This window comes from Nymphalis io, chromosome 12, assembly GCF_905147045.1.
Source record: "Nymphalis io chromosome 12, ilAglIoxx1.1, whole genome shotgun sequence".
Taxonomy (NCBI): domain Eukaryota; kingdom Metazoa; phylum Arthropoda; class Insecta; order Lepidoptera; family Nymphalidae; genus Nymphalis; species Nymphalis io.
In genome coordinates, this window is record NC_065899.1 from 8,590,684 (window position 1) to 8,611,413 (window position 20,730).

The window sequence follows — 20,730 nt, forward strand, 5'->3', positions numbered from 1 at the left end:
GAATCTACCGGAAAACACCGATAATAACTAGGTAGTTATTTTATCCACCGATTAAATTACGTGTAATTTATATTAATAAAAAAAAATCGAAGTGTTTTGTCGGTTTGAACAAATGTCGCTTGGAGTGGAGAAGTTTCCAATTTTACTCGTGTCTTACGAAAACTTTGTATGATAATAATAAGTTGTAGATATAAAAAATATACTACAAATTTTCTTTCAAAAGGCACAACACAGCGCTCGCTGTATTATAATAATATATGTTAAATTTAGTTCAATTAATTTAGTGAATTATGGCGATTAAAGTACGACGAAACGCATTAATATTAAGTATGAAGTATAATAATTAATTTTTTGTCATGTTTTGTACCAAGAAAAAGTAAAAGTATTGTTTTCGCAAAACATTTTCGCGTAAACTCAACGTTTGGTTACTTCAGTTTTACTTGCGATATTATTTTTATCTTTGTTTATATAATAGTCGATGTCCTCTTTAAGTGCGTAATTGTACTGTTATGATTATTTTCATTTGCGTAATATTCGGAGGCCAATGTTTTTGGTTATTTATTTATAACCCTTTTATACATTTGTATTTACCTTATAAAAACATTTTGTAAGGTAAATGCACTTGAAAAGTCAGTTAATACGTATCATTTATAATGTTTATTTCAATGTATAATTATGTGTACAATATTTATCACAAACAAGATATAAATAGTTTGACATAACCTGGTTCCTTAATTATATATATAAATTATATATAGTGAGTGCGTTTAGAAGCATATGTGTCTTTTATGTTTTTATGCTAAGTATATGAAGTACATTTTAATTTACTGGTGGTAGAGCTTTGTGCAAGTTCGTCTGGGTAGGTACCACCTACTCATTAGATTTTTTACCGCAAAACAGCGGTACTTGGTATTGTTGTGTTCCGGTTTGAAGGGAGAGTGAGCCAATGTAATTGCAGGCACAAGGGACATAACATCTTAGTTCCCAAGGTTGGCGGCGCATTGGTGATGCAAGTGATGGTTAACATTTCTTACAATGCCAATGTCTATGGGCGTTTGTGCCACTTACCATCAGGTGGCCCATATGCTCGTCCGCCTTCCTATTCTATACAAAAAAAAATTATATTTTAAGTTAAAAGCACTTTGACTCAATAATAATTTCGATTTTTATAAACTTTAAGTAAACAAATTTTGTTTGAATTGTATTTGTAGAAAGTACACGAGTCGGTTGGCGTTGTTGGTAGATACTTGCCTTTCACGACGAAGATTGTGGGCTCGATTTCCATCCAAGACAGACATTTGTATGCATGAATATGTCTGTCTGTCCTGAGTCTGGGTGTAATTATCTATATGTGTGTATATTCAAAAGAAAAGTAGTATATGTATCAGTTGTCTGGTTTCCATAGCACAAGCTCTGCTTAATTTGGGATCAGATGGCCGTGTGTGAATAATGTCCCAGGATAGTATTACATCACAATTAATAAATAATTACTGGTATTTCAATAATCATTGCATTTGTATACAATTAAATAAATAACTAATTAAGTTAATTTTGAAGCCGTTGTGTCTTTAAATATGTTGAAATTGCCTTCTTTGAATACATTCGTCTATAGTATAGTCGGATTATAGTTTTCCTACTTCCTTGTACAGTCGACGTCACATCACTTTGTCCTTTCGTTTATTGAATAAACTTATTAAAATTCGTGTATTTATCGTTGTTGGAAAATAATTATTATAATAGCAATAAAGTATTGGGATCTTGTTCTATCAAGCCTCGTTAAGGCTTGTTGGGCTGACAGAATGTGTTCTCGCGGGTGCATTTTCTTTTACAATATTTTTCTTCACAGTTGAACACACTGTTGGCTCAGGTTTGAATCTGAGCAGTGTTTATAATACATGTATTTTGTCCATTAGAATTTTAATATTCAAAATAACTTTATTTATTTTACTTAGCGGTAGAGTCTGTGTAAGTACCAACCACTCATTAGATATTTTAACGCTAAACGGCAGTACTTAGTATTATTTTGTTCTGGTTTAAACAGTGAGTAAGCCTGTGTAACAACGGGCACAAAAGGCATAACGTATTTGTTCCAAAAGTTGGTGGCGTGTAGGCGATGTAAGGAATATAATGTTTCTTACAGCGCCAATGTCTAAGGGCGGTGGTGACTAATTACCAATTTGGTGACGCATTTGCCAGTTCGCCTAAGAAGTTTATAAAAAAAATGTTCTTACATAAAATGTCAAAGGCTTAAATGAAACTGGTATTTGAACTACATTTACATATATAGTTTTATTAAAAAATTGCAATAAATATGCGTTATATAATAAGTTCACTAAACCTACTGACCACTTTAATCTTTTCGTTGTGCAGTCATAGCTGACTTAAACTTTGTTATATCGAAACGTCAGGCAAAATTAAGAAGGTAATCGTGGTTAAAACTTAAATAATATATATATTTCCTACTACATTGTATGCTTATTAATTAATAAGGAAAAGTTATAACATAATACATACATAATTTAGGCTATCTAAGTAATTAAAACTCAAGTTCTATCACGTGGTGATACATATTAAAGTGTATTTTTGGTAAAACCCAATGATATTATTGGAAGAAATTGCGCAAAAGAATGTGTAATCGAAAATTATTAACATCAAAATAAACTAAGATTAAATAATGTACGTCTTAAAATTAAAACCACGCGTGATAATTTGTTTACGACAATCTCTATATTGTTTACATACAACTAGCTAACGCCCGGCATGCGTGTCCTCATGTAATTTATTTTTTACTTTCTATGTAATTCATTGAATTACATATATATTCTTTATCATGCTAATGTTGCGTTATTTTTTTGTGTATGCATCATGACGTTTTTGTTACTTTAACTCATAGTGAGGTTTTTATTCAAGTAAATTTATTACAGGAATTGCCAGCCCTATTTATATTTGTATAAATGACATGCATAGGAACATCACGGTGCGGTCAGGAGGCAAGGTCCATTCGTATTAATTGCACTTGCACGCGCGGTTTGCGTGTTTCGTTTGCAGATATACTAGAACAAACTACCATTACGTTATATTGTATATAAGATATAATACTCACTGCTGGCCTCCTCTCCTTTTTTTAGGTATGATTTTGGAGCTTATTCTACCACGCCGCTCCAATGCGGGTTGGTGGAATACACATGTGGCAGAATTTCAGTGCAAATAGACATATGCAGGTTTCCTCACGATGTTTTCCTTCACCGTCAAGCACGAGATGAATTAAAAACGCAAATTAAGCACATGAAAATTCAATGGTTCTTGTCCGGGCTTGAACCCATGATCATCGGTTAAGATTCATGCGTTCTAACCACTGCGCTATCTCGGCTTCACATTGTACATCTACCAGAATAAATTTAAAGCTCCTTTTAGTAAAATATATTCATAAGTAAGGCATATTATTTCATACAAGATTATAGATAATTAAAAAGAGTTAGTATTCGGTTGATTTTCATACATTTCAATTGTATAATTATTGATGTGTGTTTGATGAAAAAGAGTAACAATTGAATTTCTCAGCGGTTCTCTCGGCAGAATCTACATTCACAGCTGTGGTAGCTTTACAATACTTCTTTTAAAATGTCCATTCAAAAGTGCTTGTAAGAGCCAACCTGAAGAAAGTATATATATACGTATATAGGTATAATACAAATGGTAAACAAATCTATTTCAATACTTTTATATTTATTATTATTGCTGTTGTATATGATGAATTCTAAACATGTTTTCTAACGTCTTATTTCAAAGGTCACGATTTCCTGTTAAGAAATTTCTTCTATTAGAAAACTTTGACTGAAAATGAACGTTGGACGTTGGACGTTGGACTGGACGTTGGACTAGGTTTTGAAACAACTGTTTAAATAAGATATGTTATTCAATAATACATTATTATTGGCGCCAAGTGCTGAAAAAAATCATTCATCATATATATATATTATAAATTAAATACACACAACTTACAATTAATTAATTGTAAATTTAAGGCAAGGTCGCTACCAACTGCGCCAACGGGCCAGGTTATCGTATATTTTTGTATAAGTACTTAATGTAAATATAAGTTGAAATAAAGATATAATAAAAATCTTTCACCGAGATTTAAGAATTAAAATAAATGCGTACCAAAATTATTACTGGAAAATCACTGTTGACACCCTGATTTCTTAAAATCTCGGAAATGTCAAATTCCATTTACAAGGAAGTAATTTTTAAAGGAATCTGTTTCTACTTTATTACATTTTCACCCTTCATTGATTTCATTTTTATGTAAAAGGTTTGGATTATTATTAGACTTTGAGTGATTTTTTTATGTATTTAATCGTTTTCGCAGTTTGGTTTATTTCCTAAGCATTTTGTTAATATTTTTCAGATGTTGAGAAATTCAATTCCAATGTTTTAAACATGTATAATGTGCAATAGGTGATATTAAATCAAAACTGTTTATATAATGCATTTACTTCTAAGCGTAATTTCTTACTTAACATCCAATTTAATTATTTATTACATTATTATGCACAAGGAAACGAATAATACAGTCCTATAAGCGTCAAAAAATTGAAAGCAAACTAAAGTACAATAGGAAAGATCTTATAATAAAATTATTATTTTCAAATCAACTTAAATAGCGAGATTGATATAAAAAAATTAAACCAACATAAAAAAATAGTCATTGAATTAATACAAGTTTGAAAAATAGCATTATTTTCTTAAAACTCTGTTCAAATGGTTTCTCATTGATTTAATCGTTGATCATTTAAAATCGACTTATTTAAACGAAATTTAAGAGAAAAAATTTAAACAACTAATACAACTAAAAAACTTTTCCTTTTTTTATCTATCACATTATGTGTGACGAAATGTCGAAGTCATGATTTTAGGATGATACAAAATACTTGAATACCCATCAATCTCTTTCGTGTATTTTACGTGACCAGATATGTATCTTATATGATATCTGATCATTTTCTAAATCAGATATCGGAATTTCCCATTCAGTTTATTTTAAGACGATACGTTTTGTTTATATGCTATCTTAATAATAATAATAATAAATGGCCCCGTAGTTCGAACACGTAAATCTCAATTTAATGGTAGGGCTATGTGCACGCTCGTCTGAAAAAAACCGAAGAATGCTGGTTTAAGTCTGATCTAGCACCACTTAACTTCATTATTAACTTCGCTCCAGTGGTGTAGGAAACCATCGTGAGGAAACCTGCATGTGTCAAATGAAAATCTACCACATGTGTACCTAATAACACGTATTAGTTTGATAGAATGAGCACGAAACCTTCGCCTCAAAAGGAGGACTTAGCCCGGCATTGATATATTAGCAGAAGGTTACTTTTATCTTAATAAATCCGAATAATCCCAATAATGATCTTTAAATGCTGTCAAAGAATCGGATAAATTATGATGATACCGGGAATATTTATTTAAAAGCATAACTCATTGGAATTCAGAATAATGTCGTTATTTTACAAATAATAAACAAGTTTCCTTTATGTAAATGTCAGTATTGATTGCAATTTTACGTAGTATTTAACTTATTTTCAAATAAAAACAATATCTAAAGATACTGCAAATTGGAATTACACTTATTATTCAACTACTATTCATGAATTGTTTCGAGGACAAATTGTAATTAAGCTTGGCGCTAAACATAAAGTCTTCTTAAATTTAGTCTTAAGTATTTTTGTGAAATATATTCTTGGCAGTTCGTGGAAATTTCAATTAAATTCGGCCCAATAATATTTGAAGTGTAATCATTTTAATCCCAAGAAAGAATTATGAATAATAAAAACATTCTTTCTTTGATAACATATAACAAAAACTAGATAATCTGAATGAAATTGATCGTACTAATATTATTTACGCCAAAATTTGTGTTGGTGGATGTTGTTACTGTTTTACGAAAAACTCCAGAACGGATTTGGATAAAATTTAGCGTAGAGATTTCGGTCTGACTTCGTTTTGAGTACATTATTGTAAAAATAATTGGAGAGTTTTTCAGTGGCAAAGTAGATTGGGTTCTCGCTACCATAGGGGTTGAGGATCGTATATACTCGATTGATTTATGCCCTTACAAAAAATCCATTACTCGGCTTTGTACGCTCTCGGGTTGATGTGGGACCATTTTCCAATCTTCCATAGCAAACGGAATAAGATATATGTTACAATAATATAAAATTATTATAAATGTAAAATTACACTAATAATTACGCTCAAAGAGACTAAATGAATTCCTTTAAAAAATGATTGTAATAGAGTTACATTGTTCATTGTACATATTTATATTATTTATTTATTTACTTATTTAGTATCTCCAACAAAGGATACACACATACGAGTACATTAAATCGTGGAATGATGTTTTAAAATAAATGTGCCCCTTCAATTATAGGAGACCACATCAAACACATAAAATAATGACTAAATAGTTACTAACTACTACTAAAATTAACATATAAATTAAAAAAAAGATATACAATGGTTTTTAAGACTATGTTATGCAAATGTCAGTTTAAGTACATATTTAGAAAATAATTTAAAAAATAATTTAAATAATAATAAAATTAAAATGAGGAAAATAATAATAAAGCTTAAAAAAACTTAAAAAATAAATCAAAACAAATATTATGTAATGAAAAACTATTTTTTGAGATATTCTTTAAACTTAGATAAGTCTGAGGTATATATATATCTAAGTCTACATTTATTAATTAGAAGAAGAGGGGAATGAAATTATTCAAAAGAGAATGTGACAAGAAAGTGTATTAACAAAAGTTCGTCCACACGTGATATCTGGGAAGAAATAAATGGGAATATATTTTAATATTAAACAATTTTTGGAATATAATATTGTTCGTATCAATTTTTCGCAAGGCGTTTTTGCGGCATCATACTTAAGTAAATATATGGTTCCTTGTTCATCTACATACGGAGTAGTGTATTATTATGTTGGGATGTGTATATATACGCTGTTAAAAAAAAACCGTAATACAATATTTGAAACCATCATCAAATATCTTGTTCTAGTTTATTTACTTGTACAGTAACAGCCTGTGAGTGTCCTATAACTGGGCTAAGACCTCCTCTCCTTTTTTCGAGGAGAACGTTTGGAGCTTATTCCACCACGCTGCTCCAATGCGAGTTGGTAGACAATACTTGACTTATAAAAGTACTTCTTGCTAACCACGGATTTACATAGTACGATTTTAGTTTTCTGGCATTTATTATTTAACATAAAAATTATACAGATATTTGAAAGAACACGTTTTGATGGTTCAATTATAATTGATTGAATATTGGTCACGATTCTGGATGAAAAATAAGAATTCTTGGAACGTGTTTAAAATATATCTGATATTTTACAAGAAAAATAAAAAGGAATATTGTTAAACGAAGATTTTCGAAATATATGCTGAATTAGATTGAATTTTGAATAGACAAACGGAAAGAATCGTATATACTTATAAGGGAATTTTCTATTGATGTAATTTTAAAATATTAAAATCACCTACGAATGTGAGAAGATCAATATAAAATGCTGCTTTCTAAAGTTCGCAGATCTTGGGGTTCAGGGTACTCCCGGATCAGGTGAATAAAATGTTATTAGAATTTTCTGTCAAGGATTTCTTAGAAGCAGCCAGCAGTTAGGGAGTTGGTAAAGCTGTTGGTCTTTGGGCTGATTGCTGGTCTCTCTGGTTGATCAGACAGTCGCCCTAATTGAATTGAGTAAAATAAATGACGTGTCTATATTTGCGTACCCACAATTCACTACAATATTTCCTGCATAGGTGACTAGTCCTTGAGATAAGTAACCGAGGCCATTGAGGAGGAGATTGTATCTCAGCACTTTCGTTCCACATAGGCTCGTTTTGCTAATATGATCACAGGAAGCGGATCATGATGGTTCAGTCTATTTCATTGTCTTGTTCGCTTACATCCAACATAAATTATTAATAATTATTGGAATTAAATTCGACCTAAATGTGACAAATTGACGTGTGAATTGAAGTGTGAATATGACAATAAATGGATCAGATGACTCAAATCATTCTTAACAGAAGACATAAATTAAAATAAATTGAATGATTTTATTTTGAAACATTTTATTCCGCGCCTCAAATCGTCTTCGAAGACAATCGACTCTAGTTTAAAGCGTATATTTAAAATTAATAAATATAAACGGGCTTACTTGATTAGTTAAACAATGCTATATTCTTATTTCGAATGTCAAATCAATAATGACAGAATGAGCGAAATCAGGGAGCGAATCAGAGGCTAAGGAACTTTTAGAAGTAAGGACGTAAATAATTATTTTGATAAAATACATACTTTTAAAGGATAAATTAGATTGACATTTTCTTACATTTATATAAATAGCTTTAACGATAAGAAAAAAGAAGCTTAATGAATATAGCAGTGCATATACCTTTATTTATTTATTTATCTTCTAGCCGTTTAAAAGACTTGTTCCCGATAAAATGTTGGGACTACAATGTTTTATAGGGACGTAAAAAGAAGACCATATTCTTGTAAAGGGTAGACGGTAAAACTTATGAAAGGCAACCAAGCGTCGTATTTGATAATCAAAAGCGTTCAATCCTTAAGTGTGCTTGCCTGATATCGAAACACAATGGAATTACCAGTATTGTGAAGTGAAGTGAAGTGTTTAGAATTTTGTATGCTTATCATATGTTTAGTAATCGACATATTCTGTTCCAAATTAATGATAACTAAAATACGTTTTCACTGTACTATTTTTTATTTTGTTCGTAGTCAGGAAATCGAATCATGAAATTGAAATACAGGTTTTAAATCCCTTAGTGAAATACTCGAAAGCATCCTCCTTTCATTTCATGAAATGAAAGTATTCTATATATTGACGTCTGCTGACCCACTTAGAATTTCGCTCTTTTGTGGTTCTTGATAGACTACGGTCGAAAAGATCCCTGGTTGAAATCTGGGTAAAGACAATTCATTTTGTCTTGTGTTTGAATTTACAACCTTAATCAAATGTCATGGCTCTTTGATAAAGGAAAACATCGCAATGAAAAATGTTCGTGTCCAAAGAGCCCAAAAAATGTATGTCAACTAATCCATAGCAGAGAAGCTTAGTTGGATAAGCCGATCTTTCTCTTAAGAGCAGTGTCATAATTGGAATATATTTTTTAATATTTATATTTTAACTAGTATCACAACACTTGAATTATCGGTTCATTGATAACCTCGTGGTAATGAATAACATTGTGACCTATGCATCCTCCCAATTATATTATATAATAACTTCTGAAGTTAAACTATATAATATATATTTTATTATTTTTTATTTATACTAAATAAAAAAACTAATAAAATATATATTTTTTATATCTTAGGTTTATGTATGTATATTGAAGTAGAGATTTAATTAATCAAGTATAAATAATTTATTTCAGGGCGTAAACGTAGACAAGCGGACTCTTGTCAGTGCAGAGCGAAAAAAGCAAACTTTCTCGGATAGATCGCAGCTGAAGTATGCCAGAAGGCTTGTAGTTAAGCTCGGCAGTGCCGTCATTACCAGAGAGGACGGTAATGGACTAGCTTTAGGACGATTGTCGTCTATTATCGAACAGGTAACAAATATTTTTGAACTGAATGACTGAACTCGTTCCGGTCCGGATTGCCATCTCTCGGATTATAAGAGTTAGGGAATAGAGAGTGCAATTGTGTTTGCGCAGTGGGCTAACCTCCCCTGAGATTGGCCACCGTGGCCGAAATCGATCTGGAGGACATTATTATATGTAAATTTGCTTTTAATCATACACACGACAACCTAGATAGATTAAAAATGATCCCCATTCTAGTTCATACATTATTTATATAAATTAAGCTTCGAAATTTTTGTGTTTGTAAATTTAATATTTTGTTACTCGTAATTTGTTTGGAAACGTATTTTCTTTAGGTAGCAGAATGCCATCACGAAGGTCGGGAATGTATAATGGTAACAAGTGGCGCTGTGGCGTTCGGGAGACAGAAGCTGACTCAGGAACTGCTCATGTCTCTGTCTATGAGGGAGACGTTGTCACCAAGCGACCACACACGCGAGGTAAGAAAATTAAACTAACATCATAGCTTAAAAATAAAAGTAATTTAATCAATATTGAATATTGTCATTGACAAATAAAGTTATAAATATATCATGTCTTAATAATCATGATTTGTACAGTAGCTATTTTTTATATTATAATTTGTATATATTTATTTCGGGCTTCAATGTCAATAATTTTTATGTAATTATAAAATAAATATATTTAAGAGGGCCACTTGCATAGATATATATTCCTAGGAGAAGTCGTCAGTTATAAATAAAGCTTGCAATCAAGCAAACCTTATCGCAAGACAAAATCTTTAATAAAGATTCTATGTTATTCGCACTATCAGCATAAGTATACTATTAAGAAATCGTTATCACCACACGCAATCTTCTTACGAGACGAACTCAAATCAAAGTGATTTTACAATTTCTATCAATATTGATAATCTTTACATGGGAGAGATATTTTTTCCCAAAGTGCTGATCCCATTTTAAATGATAAATTTTATTATTCCAAGTGTATTAAACTGACATATTTTGAAGTCTTAAAGCCGATATCTTGATATACATGGTGTGATCTATCGTTCTTCTATCAGCTATCGCATGTCCTATCTTTGTACCTTGAGCCACTGCCGTAGTCTTATCTAGTACAATTAAAGTATAAATTATTTCATTCAATATAGAACTATCGGTTCGGAAAAGAAAATTCTTTGATCTCAGAAGAATCGAAAAAAGGAACATACTGACTTTTTGGCATGTTTTGTAGTTTTCTACAACTTTATAACTGCTTATTATAATAAAGTTGAAGATTGTTATCGGATGTTTAGTAATAAAATTAAAGTAACATTGCTATTCAATATTCTTGGGCCATTATCCCTTGTATTAGAAGTCCGTGTTATGTCATGGTTTTATCGGTTTCCATTTAACTTTCCTGTTACGGAAGCTCCTTCCTTCTAACGCTGAACGCGTTTTTTTAGTATACATTTCTGTCACCCCACATCCATCCCAGCATTCAGTAAGATATGTTTTTATTCTTTAAAAAACTTAAATATAAACTCTTTTTGTGGTTAGTCCCAAATTTTAAAGCTATAGTTACGAAATATTAAACAGAAACTTAAGAAACTTGAACTTTAGTAAAGTCATTATTATTAAACATTATATTATCAAATGTAATTGCAGGACGCGGGAAGCATTTTGGACCCTCGGGCAGCGGCGGCTGTCGGCCAGTCGGAGCTCATGTCGATGTACGATGCCATGTTCTCGCAATATAACGTCAAAATTGCACAGGTATATTGATATTAAATAATTTACATATTGCATATAATTATAAAGCCAATAATTCTAATATATAAAATTGAATCTCAGTATATATATTAGAGTTTAATAGACTTCGATTCTGTTTGATAAATAACCGTGCAAACTGCATAAGTATTTTAGTGAAGTTTTTATACAATCTAATTTATTGTAACTCGACACTAACACGCTACTGCAGTACAATAGTACATTATATTCTATACTGATAAACCAATCACCATCATAACGAGTAGGTACTTTTTAGCAAGGAGAATATTTTAGCGTAAGTCGTTCGGATTTTAAAGAGGCATTACAATGAATGCTGAGCATTGTCTGATATATTTGTCTACCTATTTTATTCGCTATTTAATATTTTTAAGAAAATTATCCCATGGGATGACAGCCCGACATTTTTTATAGGCATTATAAAACATATAAGCCTTTTCTCTCATCGTTATTCGCCATTGATAGACGTTATACCACTTGAGCCTGTAATATTGGCTCAACATCCAAGCTGTAATACAGCAACATGTTGTGTAACAAAATAATAAAAATATACTAAAGTTTTATTTCTATTAAAACTGTCAGATTAAATTTGTCCCATTATAATTAAATCCGTCAAGCTGAAATAAAGATGATTGTAAGCGATAACGCCGTCTTTGCGTGATTTGTGTAATTTGTTATTTTTAACTTAACACGAGCAAAACACATTTATTTTAATGATTAATTGACGATCTGAATTCATAATAGTAATATTTAAATAAATAACGTTTTTTGTTTAATTAAAAATTTAAATAGGTATTAGTGACAAAGCCGGACTTCTACAATGAGGAGACGAGAAAGAATTTATTCTGCACTCTCTCCGAGCTGATCTCCTTGAACATCGTGCCCATCGTGAATACGAATGATGCAGTTAGTCCGCCCATGTATATACACGATGATACCGTTGTACCAGGAACTGGAAAGAAGGTACGTGGAACAATGGACGCTTTTTCATTGACAGTAATGAGACAGTTTGCTACCTGTCATATGATTATGATGATATGATGTAATATGAATAATCTAACTAAAAAAAAGTTGTAACATAGTTTTAAATAACTATTCAAATAGGAATAAAATTGACTTTCTTACAAAATAATTATGTTATAATTCCACTCTTTTATACTCTGTCTCGCTCACACGCCACCGATTTGATTTTTAAGATATTAGTTGAGGTTTTTTCTTAAAACAATAGTGTTGGTATGATTTGGTTCGACCAACCTATCAAATTTGTATTCAAATGGAGTACATTTTTTTAAGCCGCAATGACATTAGAAAACGTATATCTTATAAAAGATATATAGATTCAATGAAAAGTAGTATACAATAATATTAACACCATTTTTTATGTCCAATTTTTTATCAATGAAATGATATTTAAATTATTACTGATAGTTTTATATAAACTCAAGAATATTCTAGTAAATTTGTATTTACATAAGTTGGACTTTTAAATTGCCAATTTGTTTCAATATGGGATATAGGCTTTCCCAAAATATTTTTCAATTTAACGTATTCGTGGGCACAACAGCTCGTCTAAAATACTAGTGGTATTGTAGTTGTTGCCAGATTTATCTTTATGGTTACAACGCTATGCTTTTGTGGATTATGGCTTCGTGCCATTGCGGAACATAATACTGAAGCAGAATATATTCTAGTGTACTAGTGACTATATTGGTACTTATTTCGCATGATACGACAATTTCTAGAAATTTCTAGTCGTCAGTTTTGCTTATACCAAAGTAGCATTGCATTACAATAATTTGTTTAAAATAAAACACGAATAGTTGTATGATTATAGAGGTAAATATATGTAGCTGTATGCCACGTGGTTTAAACACAGTACACAGTAACAGCCTGTTAATGTCCCACTGCTGGACTAAGGCCTCCTCTCCCTTTTGAGGAGAAGGTTTGGAGCTTATTCCACCACGCTGCTCCAATGCGGGTTGGTAGAATACACATGTGGCAGAATTTCAATGAAATTAGACACATGCAGGTTTCCTCACGATGTCAATCACGAGATTAATGATAAACACGAAGTAAGCACATGAAAATTCATTTGTGCTTGCCCGGGTTTGTACCCACGATCATCGGTTAAGATTCATGCGTGCCAGCCACTGGGCCATCTCCGCTTTTAATAAGTTGGCCGCTATCAACTGTCACGATGTTTTCCTTCACCGTTAAGCACGAGATGAATTATAAACACAAATTAAGCACATGAAAATTCAGTGGTGCTTGCCCGGGTTTGAACCCACGATCATCGGTTAAGATTCACGCATTCTTACCACTAGGCCATCTGGGCGTAGTTTGAAATATAGTAAAAATAGCACTGAGTTTTTACGTGCCCAATTTGTTGGCCATGTAAGAAAACTTCGTGAGGAAACGTTCATGTGTTGCAGACACAGACGTCGTGTTACAAGTATTCGGTCATCCGATAAGGGCTTTCGAACTTTGACAGTTGATAGCGGCCAACTTATTAAAAGCGGAGATGGCCCAGTGGCTGGCACGCATGAATCTTAACCGATGATCGTGGGTACAAACCCGGGCAAGCACAAATGAATTTTCATGTGCTTACTTCGTGTTTATCATTAATCTCGTGCTTGACATCGTGAGGAAACCTGCATGTGTCTAATTTCACTGAAAATCTGCCACATATGTATTCCACCAACATTCTCCTCAAAATAGTCCAGCTGTGGGACGTTAACAGCCTGTTAATGTACTGTATATTGTTGAAGCTACTTCTGTCAAATTTGCTTTCATTTATTCAGTCTGTTTTGCCAAGATTCAATGGATGGATATAGCCTTCAACAACACGTGCAAATAGTAAAATTGTTTTATCAAAACTGGTAAAGTTAAGCGCGCTTTAGCCATTTTACGGTCGCCATAATCGTTCTACTACTAAGAACTCGGCCTTTCGCAGATTACAACTTGGCGAATTTTGCGTCGAGACTTTGTTTAAGTTAAATTTAAAGAAAGGAAGCGCTTAATGAAAGATCCATTACATAGTAGTTGCAAGATAATATGTAATAAGGAACGGGTGGGGTGTACATCGTAAAGTAACAACTTTGTTAAACGAATTATTTCTAAGAGACAAAGTTCATGTCGGAACGAAAACGAGTACATGTCGGAAGAATTGATAAAAGGTCGCTTGTTTTTCTTTTTGAGCGTTTTAAAAAGACAAGATCATAACTTCATAACTCGATTATCGAACGAAACGTTGATCAGTTTCTGAATGCTTTTCTTTTAGCCTGCATGACGTTTGATAATATAGTCGATTGCAGCTTATGCAATTTCCTTTTTATCGGCTTGTACGATCTGCTTGGAATCACATGCAAATTTTACCCTTGCGTTTTAATAAATGGACAAGATTTAGGAAAATATTTAAAGAATAGCCAGAAAATTCTAATCCATAGTTTTTTTATTTTTATTTCATCATTAAACCATATACTAGAATAAAAAATAATTGAACGCTAAGACGCATCTTCGCATTCGAGGTATGCAGTAACAAAAATAAATAAACGTGGCGATTACCTGGCAAATCCCGGCAAACATCGAATAAGCAAGCAACGATGTAATTAATATTCCCCCAAATATTTATCATAATAACTCTTACCGTTTTAATTAAAATTTTTATATAAATAAGAAGAGAAGAATATTGTAAAGTCTATGTGAGTAGAACAAATAAATCCAGACGTAATAATTAATGACATTCAATCTTGTTTATAAATATGTTTCAATTCTTGTAAGAAACAACTTCGATAAACGCCAAAAAAAGTTTTAGAGATTTCATATAGAACTTTTTATTTTCTCTTTCAATGTTATTATATAATGGTATATAAAGAAAAATCGTGTATTTGAAATTAAATATTTGAGTTTTGACAGTTCATCTGTGATCTTTGATTGTCAGTAGCGCGATTATTAGGTTGTTTACACATGGTGTTGCAATCGAAGCGGTTTCCTAACAGCCTGTAAAACTATAAATTTAACGAAAACATTTGTTAGAGTTGTGGTATCGTTCAAAGCTAATATCGTCGTGTCTCGATTTGTTGCGTGTATAAAAGCGCGTTTAAAAATGTAGAGGGTCTTTACAAAGCCGCTACGTTGCGGCTGTGACACTTGGTTTGTAACGCTTTGTTTACACAGCCAGCCAGCCAGTCCAATTTTTTTAATGGTACTGTATTAAAAGGTATATTTTTTTCATTATAGGGGATTGGTATAAAAGACAATGACAGTCTCTCAGCATTGCTAGCTGCTGAGATACAATCTGATCTCCTCATCATGATGTCAGATGTTGACGGTATCTATAACAAGCCGCCGTGGGAGGATGGCGCTCGTATGATACACACGTATACGTCGAAGGAAAGAGATCAAGTGCAATTTGGGCAGAAATCTAAAGTAAGAGATTTTTTTTAAATTTTTAAGATAAGTATCGTGAAATATATTTCATCAATTTATCATTCAAATCACATTCCCTTTAAAATGGTATATACTTGTGTCTCATAGATGTGCAAAAATGTCGAATAATGTGCGAGTTTGACCACCTCACGATGCTTTTTACAATTATTGTGTCAATGTCGTACATTTTACGATTGTTTTCTAAATCATTAAAAGTTTATTTATTTATTTAAAACATTTTTGACCACCTCAATGTGTAGTTGGAACAAAAGGCGGACTTAATGCCTGAAGGCATCCTCTGCCAGTCGACCTTTAGCCTAAGCAGAAATACGTGAAGGCGGTAATTAGCAATCAAAAATATACATACATACAAAAATAACAATAATAATATATATATATATATATATATATATATATATATAAATATAAATATAAATAATAGGGTATTATAGATGTCATAAGATGATAAGAACTAGGAACTTTCTGACGAAATATGCCCATGGAGACGAGTCTTGAAAGTAAATTTAGAGGTAGCTTTTCTAATATGTTCAGGTACTTTGTGTAAAAGTTCTTATAGAATTGTATGTTTCACATATTTATTTAATATTGTTTCATTTGACCATTTTTAAACAACGGAGTTTATCAGTAATTATTCTACGTGACTAAGCTAAATTTAACTGATATGTTATTTAATAAAAAAAATCTTATTAGGTTGGTACAGGTGGTATGGATTCGAAGGTCAATGCAGCCACATGGGCGATGGCTCGAGGAGTCAGTGTTGTGATATGCAACGGTATGCAAGATAACGCTATCAAAACAATCATCAGTGGACGTAAAGTGGGAACATTTTTCACAGACTCCGCAACTACGTCATCAGTTTCAGTTGATGTTATAGCTGAAAAAGGTAAGAAGTTATTAAATTGAATTAACAAAGCTTCTGGTAATTTTCTAACAACTTAACTTAATTTTTTAACAAATTAACAGTTGTATTTTTTAGAATATTAAAAGATATAATGTTTGTCCTCACAGCACGATCTGGTAGTCGAGTTTTACAAAAACTCTCACCAGCCGAAAGGGCATCAGCAATTCATTCATTGGCAGATCTCTTACTGGAAAAGAAAGAGAAAATATTTGAAGCAAACGCAAAGGATATAGAAGAAGCTACAAAAACTGGTCTCGAAAAACCTTTATTGAACAGGTTATCGCTGAGTGAAGGAAAGCTAAAAACTTTATCTATCGGCCTAAAGCAAATAGCTGACTCTAGCTATGAGAATGTAGGCAGACTACTAAGAAAGACTAAACTCGCTGACAATTTAGTGCTCCGACAAGTAACTGTACCTATAGGAGTTCTGCTTGTGATATTCGAATCGAGACCAGATTCGTTGCCGCAAGTCGCGGCTTTAGCCATGGCATCAGCTAACGGCTTGCTATTAAAGGGTGGAAAGGAAGCGGCTCATTCCAATAAAGCGTTGATGGATCTTGTCAAAGAATCTTTGCAAACATTTGGAGCACAGGAGGCTATATCATTAGTGTCGACAAGGGAAGAGATAAGTGATTTGCTATCGATGGAAAAGCATATTGATTTGATCATTCCTCGAGGATCATCAGAACTTGTAAGAAGTATTCAGAAGCAATCTCAACATATACCAGTACTGGGCCATGCTGAGGGCATCTGTCATGTCTATTTGGACAAAGACGCAGATCCCGTCAAGGCTTTGAAGGTTGTTCGTGACGCAAAATGCGATTATCCAGCAGCTTGTAATGCTATGGAAACTTTATTGCTCCACGAGGACCATATGTCTGGTCCATTATTTACCGAAGTATGCAATATGTTGAAGCATGAAGGCGTGAAGATACACGCCGGTCCAAGGTTGGCGAGTCAACTAACGTTTGGACCACCCGCTGCAAGGACCATGAAGCACGAATATGGTTCTTTGGAGTGTTGTGTTGAAATCGTTAAGGATATGGATGAAGCGATAGATCACATTCACAAATTCGGAAGCTCTCACACAGATGTCATAGTCACAGAGAATGGTAAGCATATTAAACAGTATTAAAACCGATAACTTTATGAATAAACTACGCACGATTTAGCTGTCGATATTTAGCATTTGGCTAATTTCGCGAATGTGACGGAAATGTGTAACAGGAAATAGGGAAAATGCGCCAGTAAACTTACTATAATATAAATTAGGTTAAATGTTATACGTGACCGGATTCATTTGGCCATTATCATAATTATATTTTGCATTTGCTATTTTATAATCAAAGGCATATTAATCAACAAAAAATATAAAGATGAAAATAAATTGTATAAAATAAAGTTGCTATTTGTTTGTATGGGTTTTCTAACTTCATTTAAACGTCGAGTGAGAATTTTGATGCGGTTTTTACCATTATTTAGATAATTTATTCGGGAAGGATTTAATAAGTCATTAAAAGGTCATTTTTAGGGTGCTTAATATACCTATATATATAAGAGGATTTATTAAACATGTCTTACATTGTCGATGCGCCATCAACCTTGGTAACTAAGACGTAGAGTCCCTTGTGCTTGTAGTTACACTGGCTCACTCACCTTTCAAACAGCAACCCAACAATGCTAGTTATTTCTGTTCGCCGGTGAAATGTGTGGTAAGTGGGTTCTCCCTACCCAGACAGGCTTGCACAAAGCTCAACTACCAAGTGCTTCAGCATATTTTATATATATCTTTCATATATTTTATTTTTGACCACAGAAACTACAGCTAAACAGTTCCTAAGTACAGTAGACAGCGCGTGTGTGTTCCACAATGTGTCGTCTCGTTTCGCTGACGGCTTCAGATTTGGTCTCGGAGCGGAAGTTGGAATTTCTACAGCCAGAATACATGCGAGAGGTTGTACTTAGTTATATACATATATAATACTCGACAAAAAATATTTTATTACAGTTTCTTCAAATTATATTTATTTAAATATTGTTATGATAAGAAATAATCAACAATATAGCAGTTTTTTATATAGATTATTTGATAACAATATTGAATGATACATAAAATGCTGTTTACTTTACTACATTCAAAAATTGCTTCAAATAATTATAATAACCTATAAGTAAACATTTTCTGATTATTAAATTATGCGATTCTTTTCTTACTTTTCTAATAGTTAAATAATTCATTAATTTGTTCAATATGTAGTTAAGTATAATCTGTTTGTTTAATTTTTCAAATGTAATTAACAAAAACCATTTATATTAAAGCCTAACGAATCAAAATTTTGTGCTTATTTAAGTAAAATAAAAATAAAAATCGAGGGTTTTTTATGACAGGTCCGGTTGGTGTAGAAGGCCTTTTGACCACAAAATGGATCCTCGAAGGAACTGATCACACAGCGGCGGAGTTTAATGAAGGAAAACGAACATGGCTACACGAAAAGTTACCCATTAATTGACTAATATCGAATATATTTATAACCTTCTATAATTATATAATAAGTAGATTATTTAGTAAAAATCAGTTATGAGTATATACCAAATCTATACATGTAATAATATTGTTGAGCCTGTGTTTGGTTATGATATTCGGATGATACGTCAAAAGATTTAATCATCCGAAATTGAATAAATAAATTTGTGATTATTGATAAACGTTAATCGTGTGTTATGCAATGATATATATATGTTGTACAAATCAAAACAAATATACGATAAAAAAAATATTAAATGTTCGTTTTTTATTTCTTCTAAATCCCGAATCGTACGATTTCATTCTCGATTTGTTCATTGATATTTACTTATAAGTATATAAAAAAGTGTTTGTTTCTTTATGTATTATATTCGTTCATTTTATATATGCGGTTGTGATACAGTTGCATTTCAGTATGAAGAATGCAGTATAGGAGGAGACACGAAGTAAAAGTCTTTACTGAAATTATAACTTATGCAATAAGTATTTTTTGTGTTTTTTTTAACAATACAAAAGATTCTTATTTATTTTTAGTGGCGACTCAGCTTCAGTCTTTTAAAAAAAAATGTAAATATATTTAGTTTTTTCAGTAACATCCTGTGAATGTCCCACTGCTGGGCTAAGGCCTCCTTTCCTTTTTTGAGGAGAAGGCTTTGCAGCTTATTCTACCACGCTCCAATGCGGGTTGGTGGAAAAGGCACGCAAGAGAATTTCAGTGAAATTAGACATATGCAGGTTGTCTCACGATGTTTTCCTTCACGGTCAAACACGAGATGAATTATAAACACAAAATAAGCACATGAAAATTAAGTGGTGCTTGCCCGGGATCTTAACCAATGACAGTGAGTTCAACCCACTGGGCCATCTCGGCTTTAAATATATTTAAAATATATAATTATATATTCTTAAATATATAAATTATACTTTTTTATACATCTTAAATAAGAAATGATCTTGCCATTTGATTTTTTGCCTTACAAAAATAATTAAAAAAAATACGAATTGTTTAGAAACTTGAAAAAAGCCGCATTTTTGCAATATGTCTGTAACCGAAAATCATAAATAATAATAACTCTTTATAAAAACATATTTTATAACGTCCACGTGTAGCTTACGCACTGTATGTATAAACCATAAATATTTATTAAGACTCGCGGTTTCCATTGGTTCATTTAATTTTTAAATTAATATATTATGCCATGAATTCTCAGTGTCATGGTATCATTTCCTGAAAGTACAGATAAGGTTAAGTCGGGTCATTAGTTATTACATTTAGGTCGGACCAAACGGTCGACATGGACATCGGAATAGGGTGTGAACGCAAATTACGTATTACCTTTCCGGTTAGCTATAATTTAAAAGACATACAGAGTGAATTGCTCGGGAACAACTCTATTTACTCATAGCACGGACCTATTACGATTCAAAGTTAAGTTGATT

General features: G+C 32.1%; 1 protein-coding gene across 2 annotated transcripts in view; it reads left to right on the forward strand.

Annotated features, from left to right (window-relative positions):
• Positions 1 to 19,548, forward strand: part of LOC126772320 (delta-1-pyrroline-5-carboxylate synthase) — a 28,503-nt gene extending 8,955 nt beyond the window's left edge. For both annotated transcript variants that reach the window (XM_050492627.1, XM_050492628.1), the window contains exons 2-10: positions 9,480 to 9,656; positions 9,986 to 10,129; positions 11,297 to 11,404; positions 12,209 to 12,379; positions 15,656 to 15,844; positions 16,556 to 16,748; positions 16,874 to 17,878; positions 18,583 to 18,720; positions 19,155 to 19,548. In XM_050492627.1, coding sequence (XP_050348584.1) covers positions 9,480 to 9,656; positions 9,986 to 10,129; positions 11,297 to 11,404; positions 12,209 to 12,379; positions 15,656 to 15,844; positions 16,556 to 16,748; positions 16,874 to 17,878; positions 18,583 to 18,720; positions 19,155 to 19,276 — 2,247 coding nt within the window. In that variant the 3' untranslated portion in view covers positions 19,277 to 19,548. The remainder of the gene's footprint in view (positions 1 to 9,479; positions 9,657 to 9,985; positions 10,130 to 11,296; positions 11,405 to 12,208; positions 12,380 to 15,655; positions 15,845 to 16,555; positions 16,749 to 16,873; positions 17,879 to 18,582; positions 18,721 to 19,154) is intronic.
• The last annotated feature ends 1,182 nt before the right edge of the window (positions 19,549 to 20,730 follow it).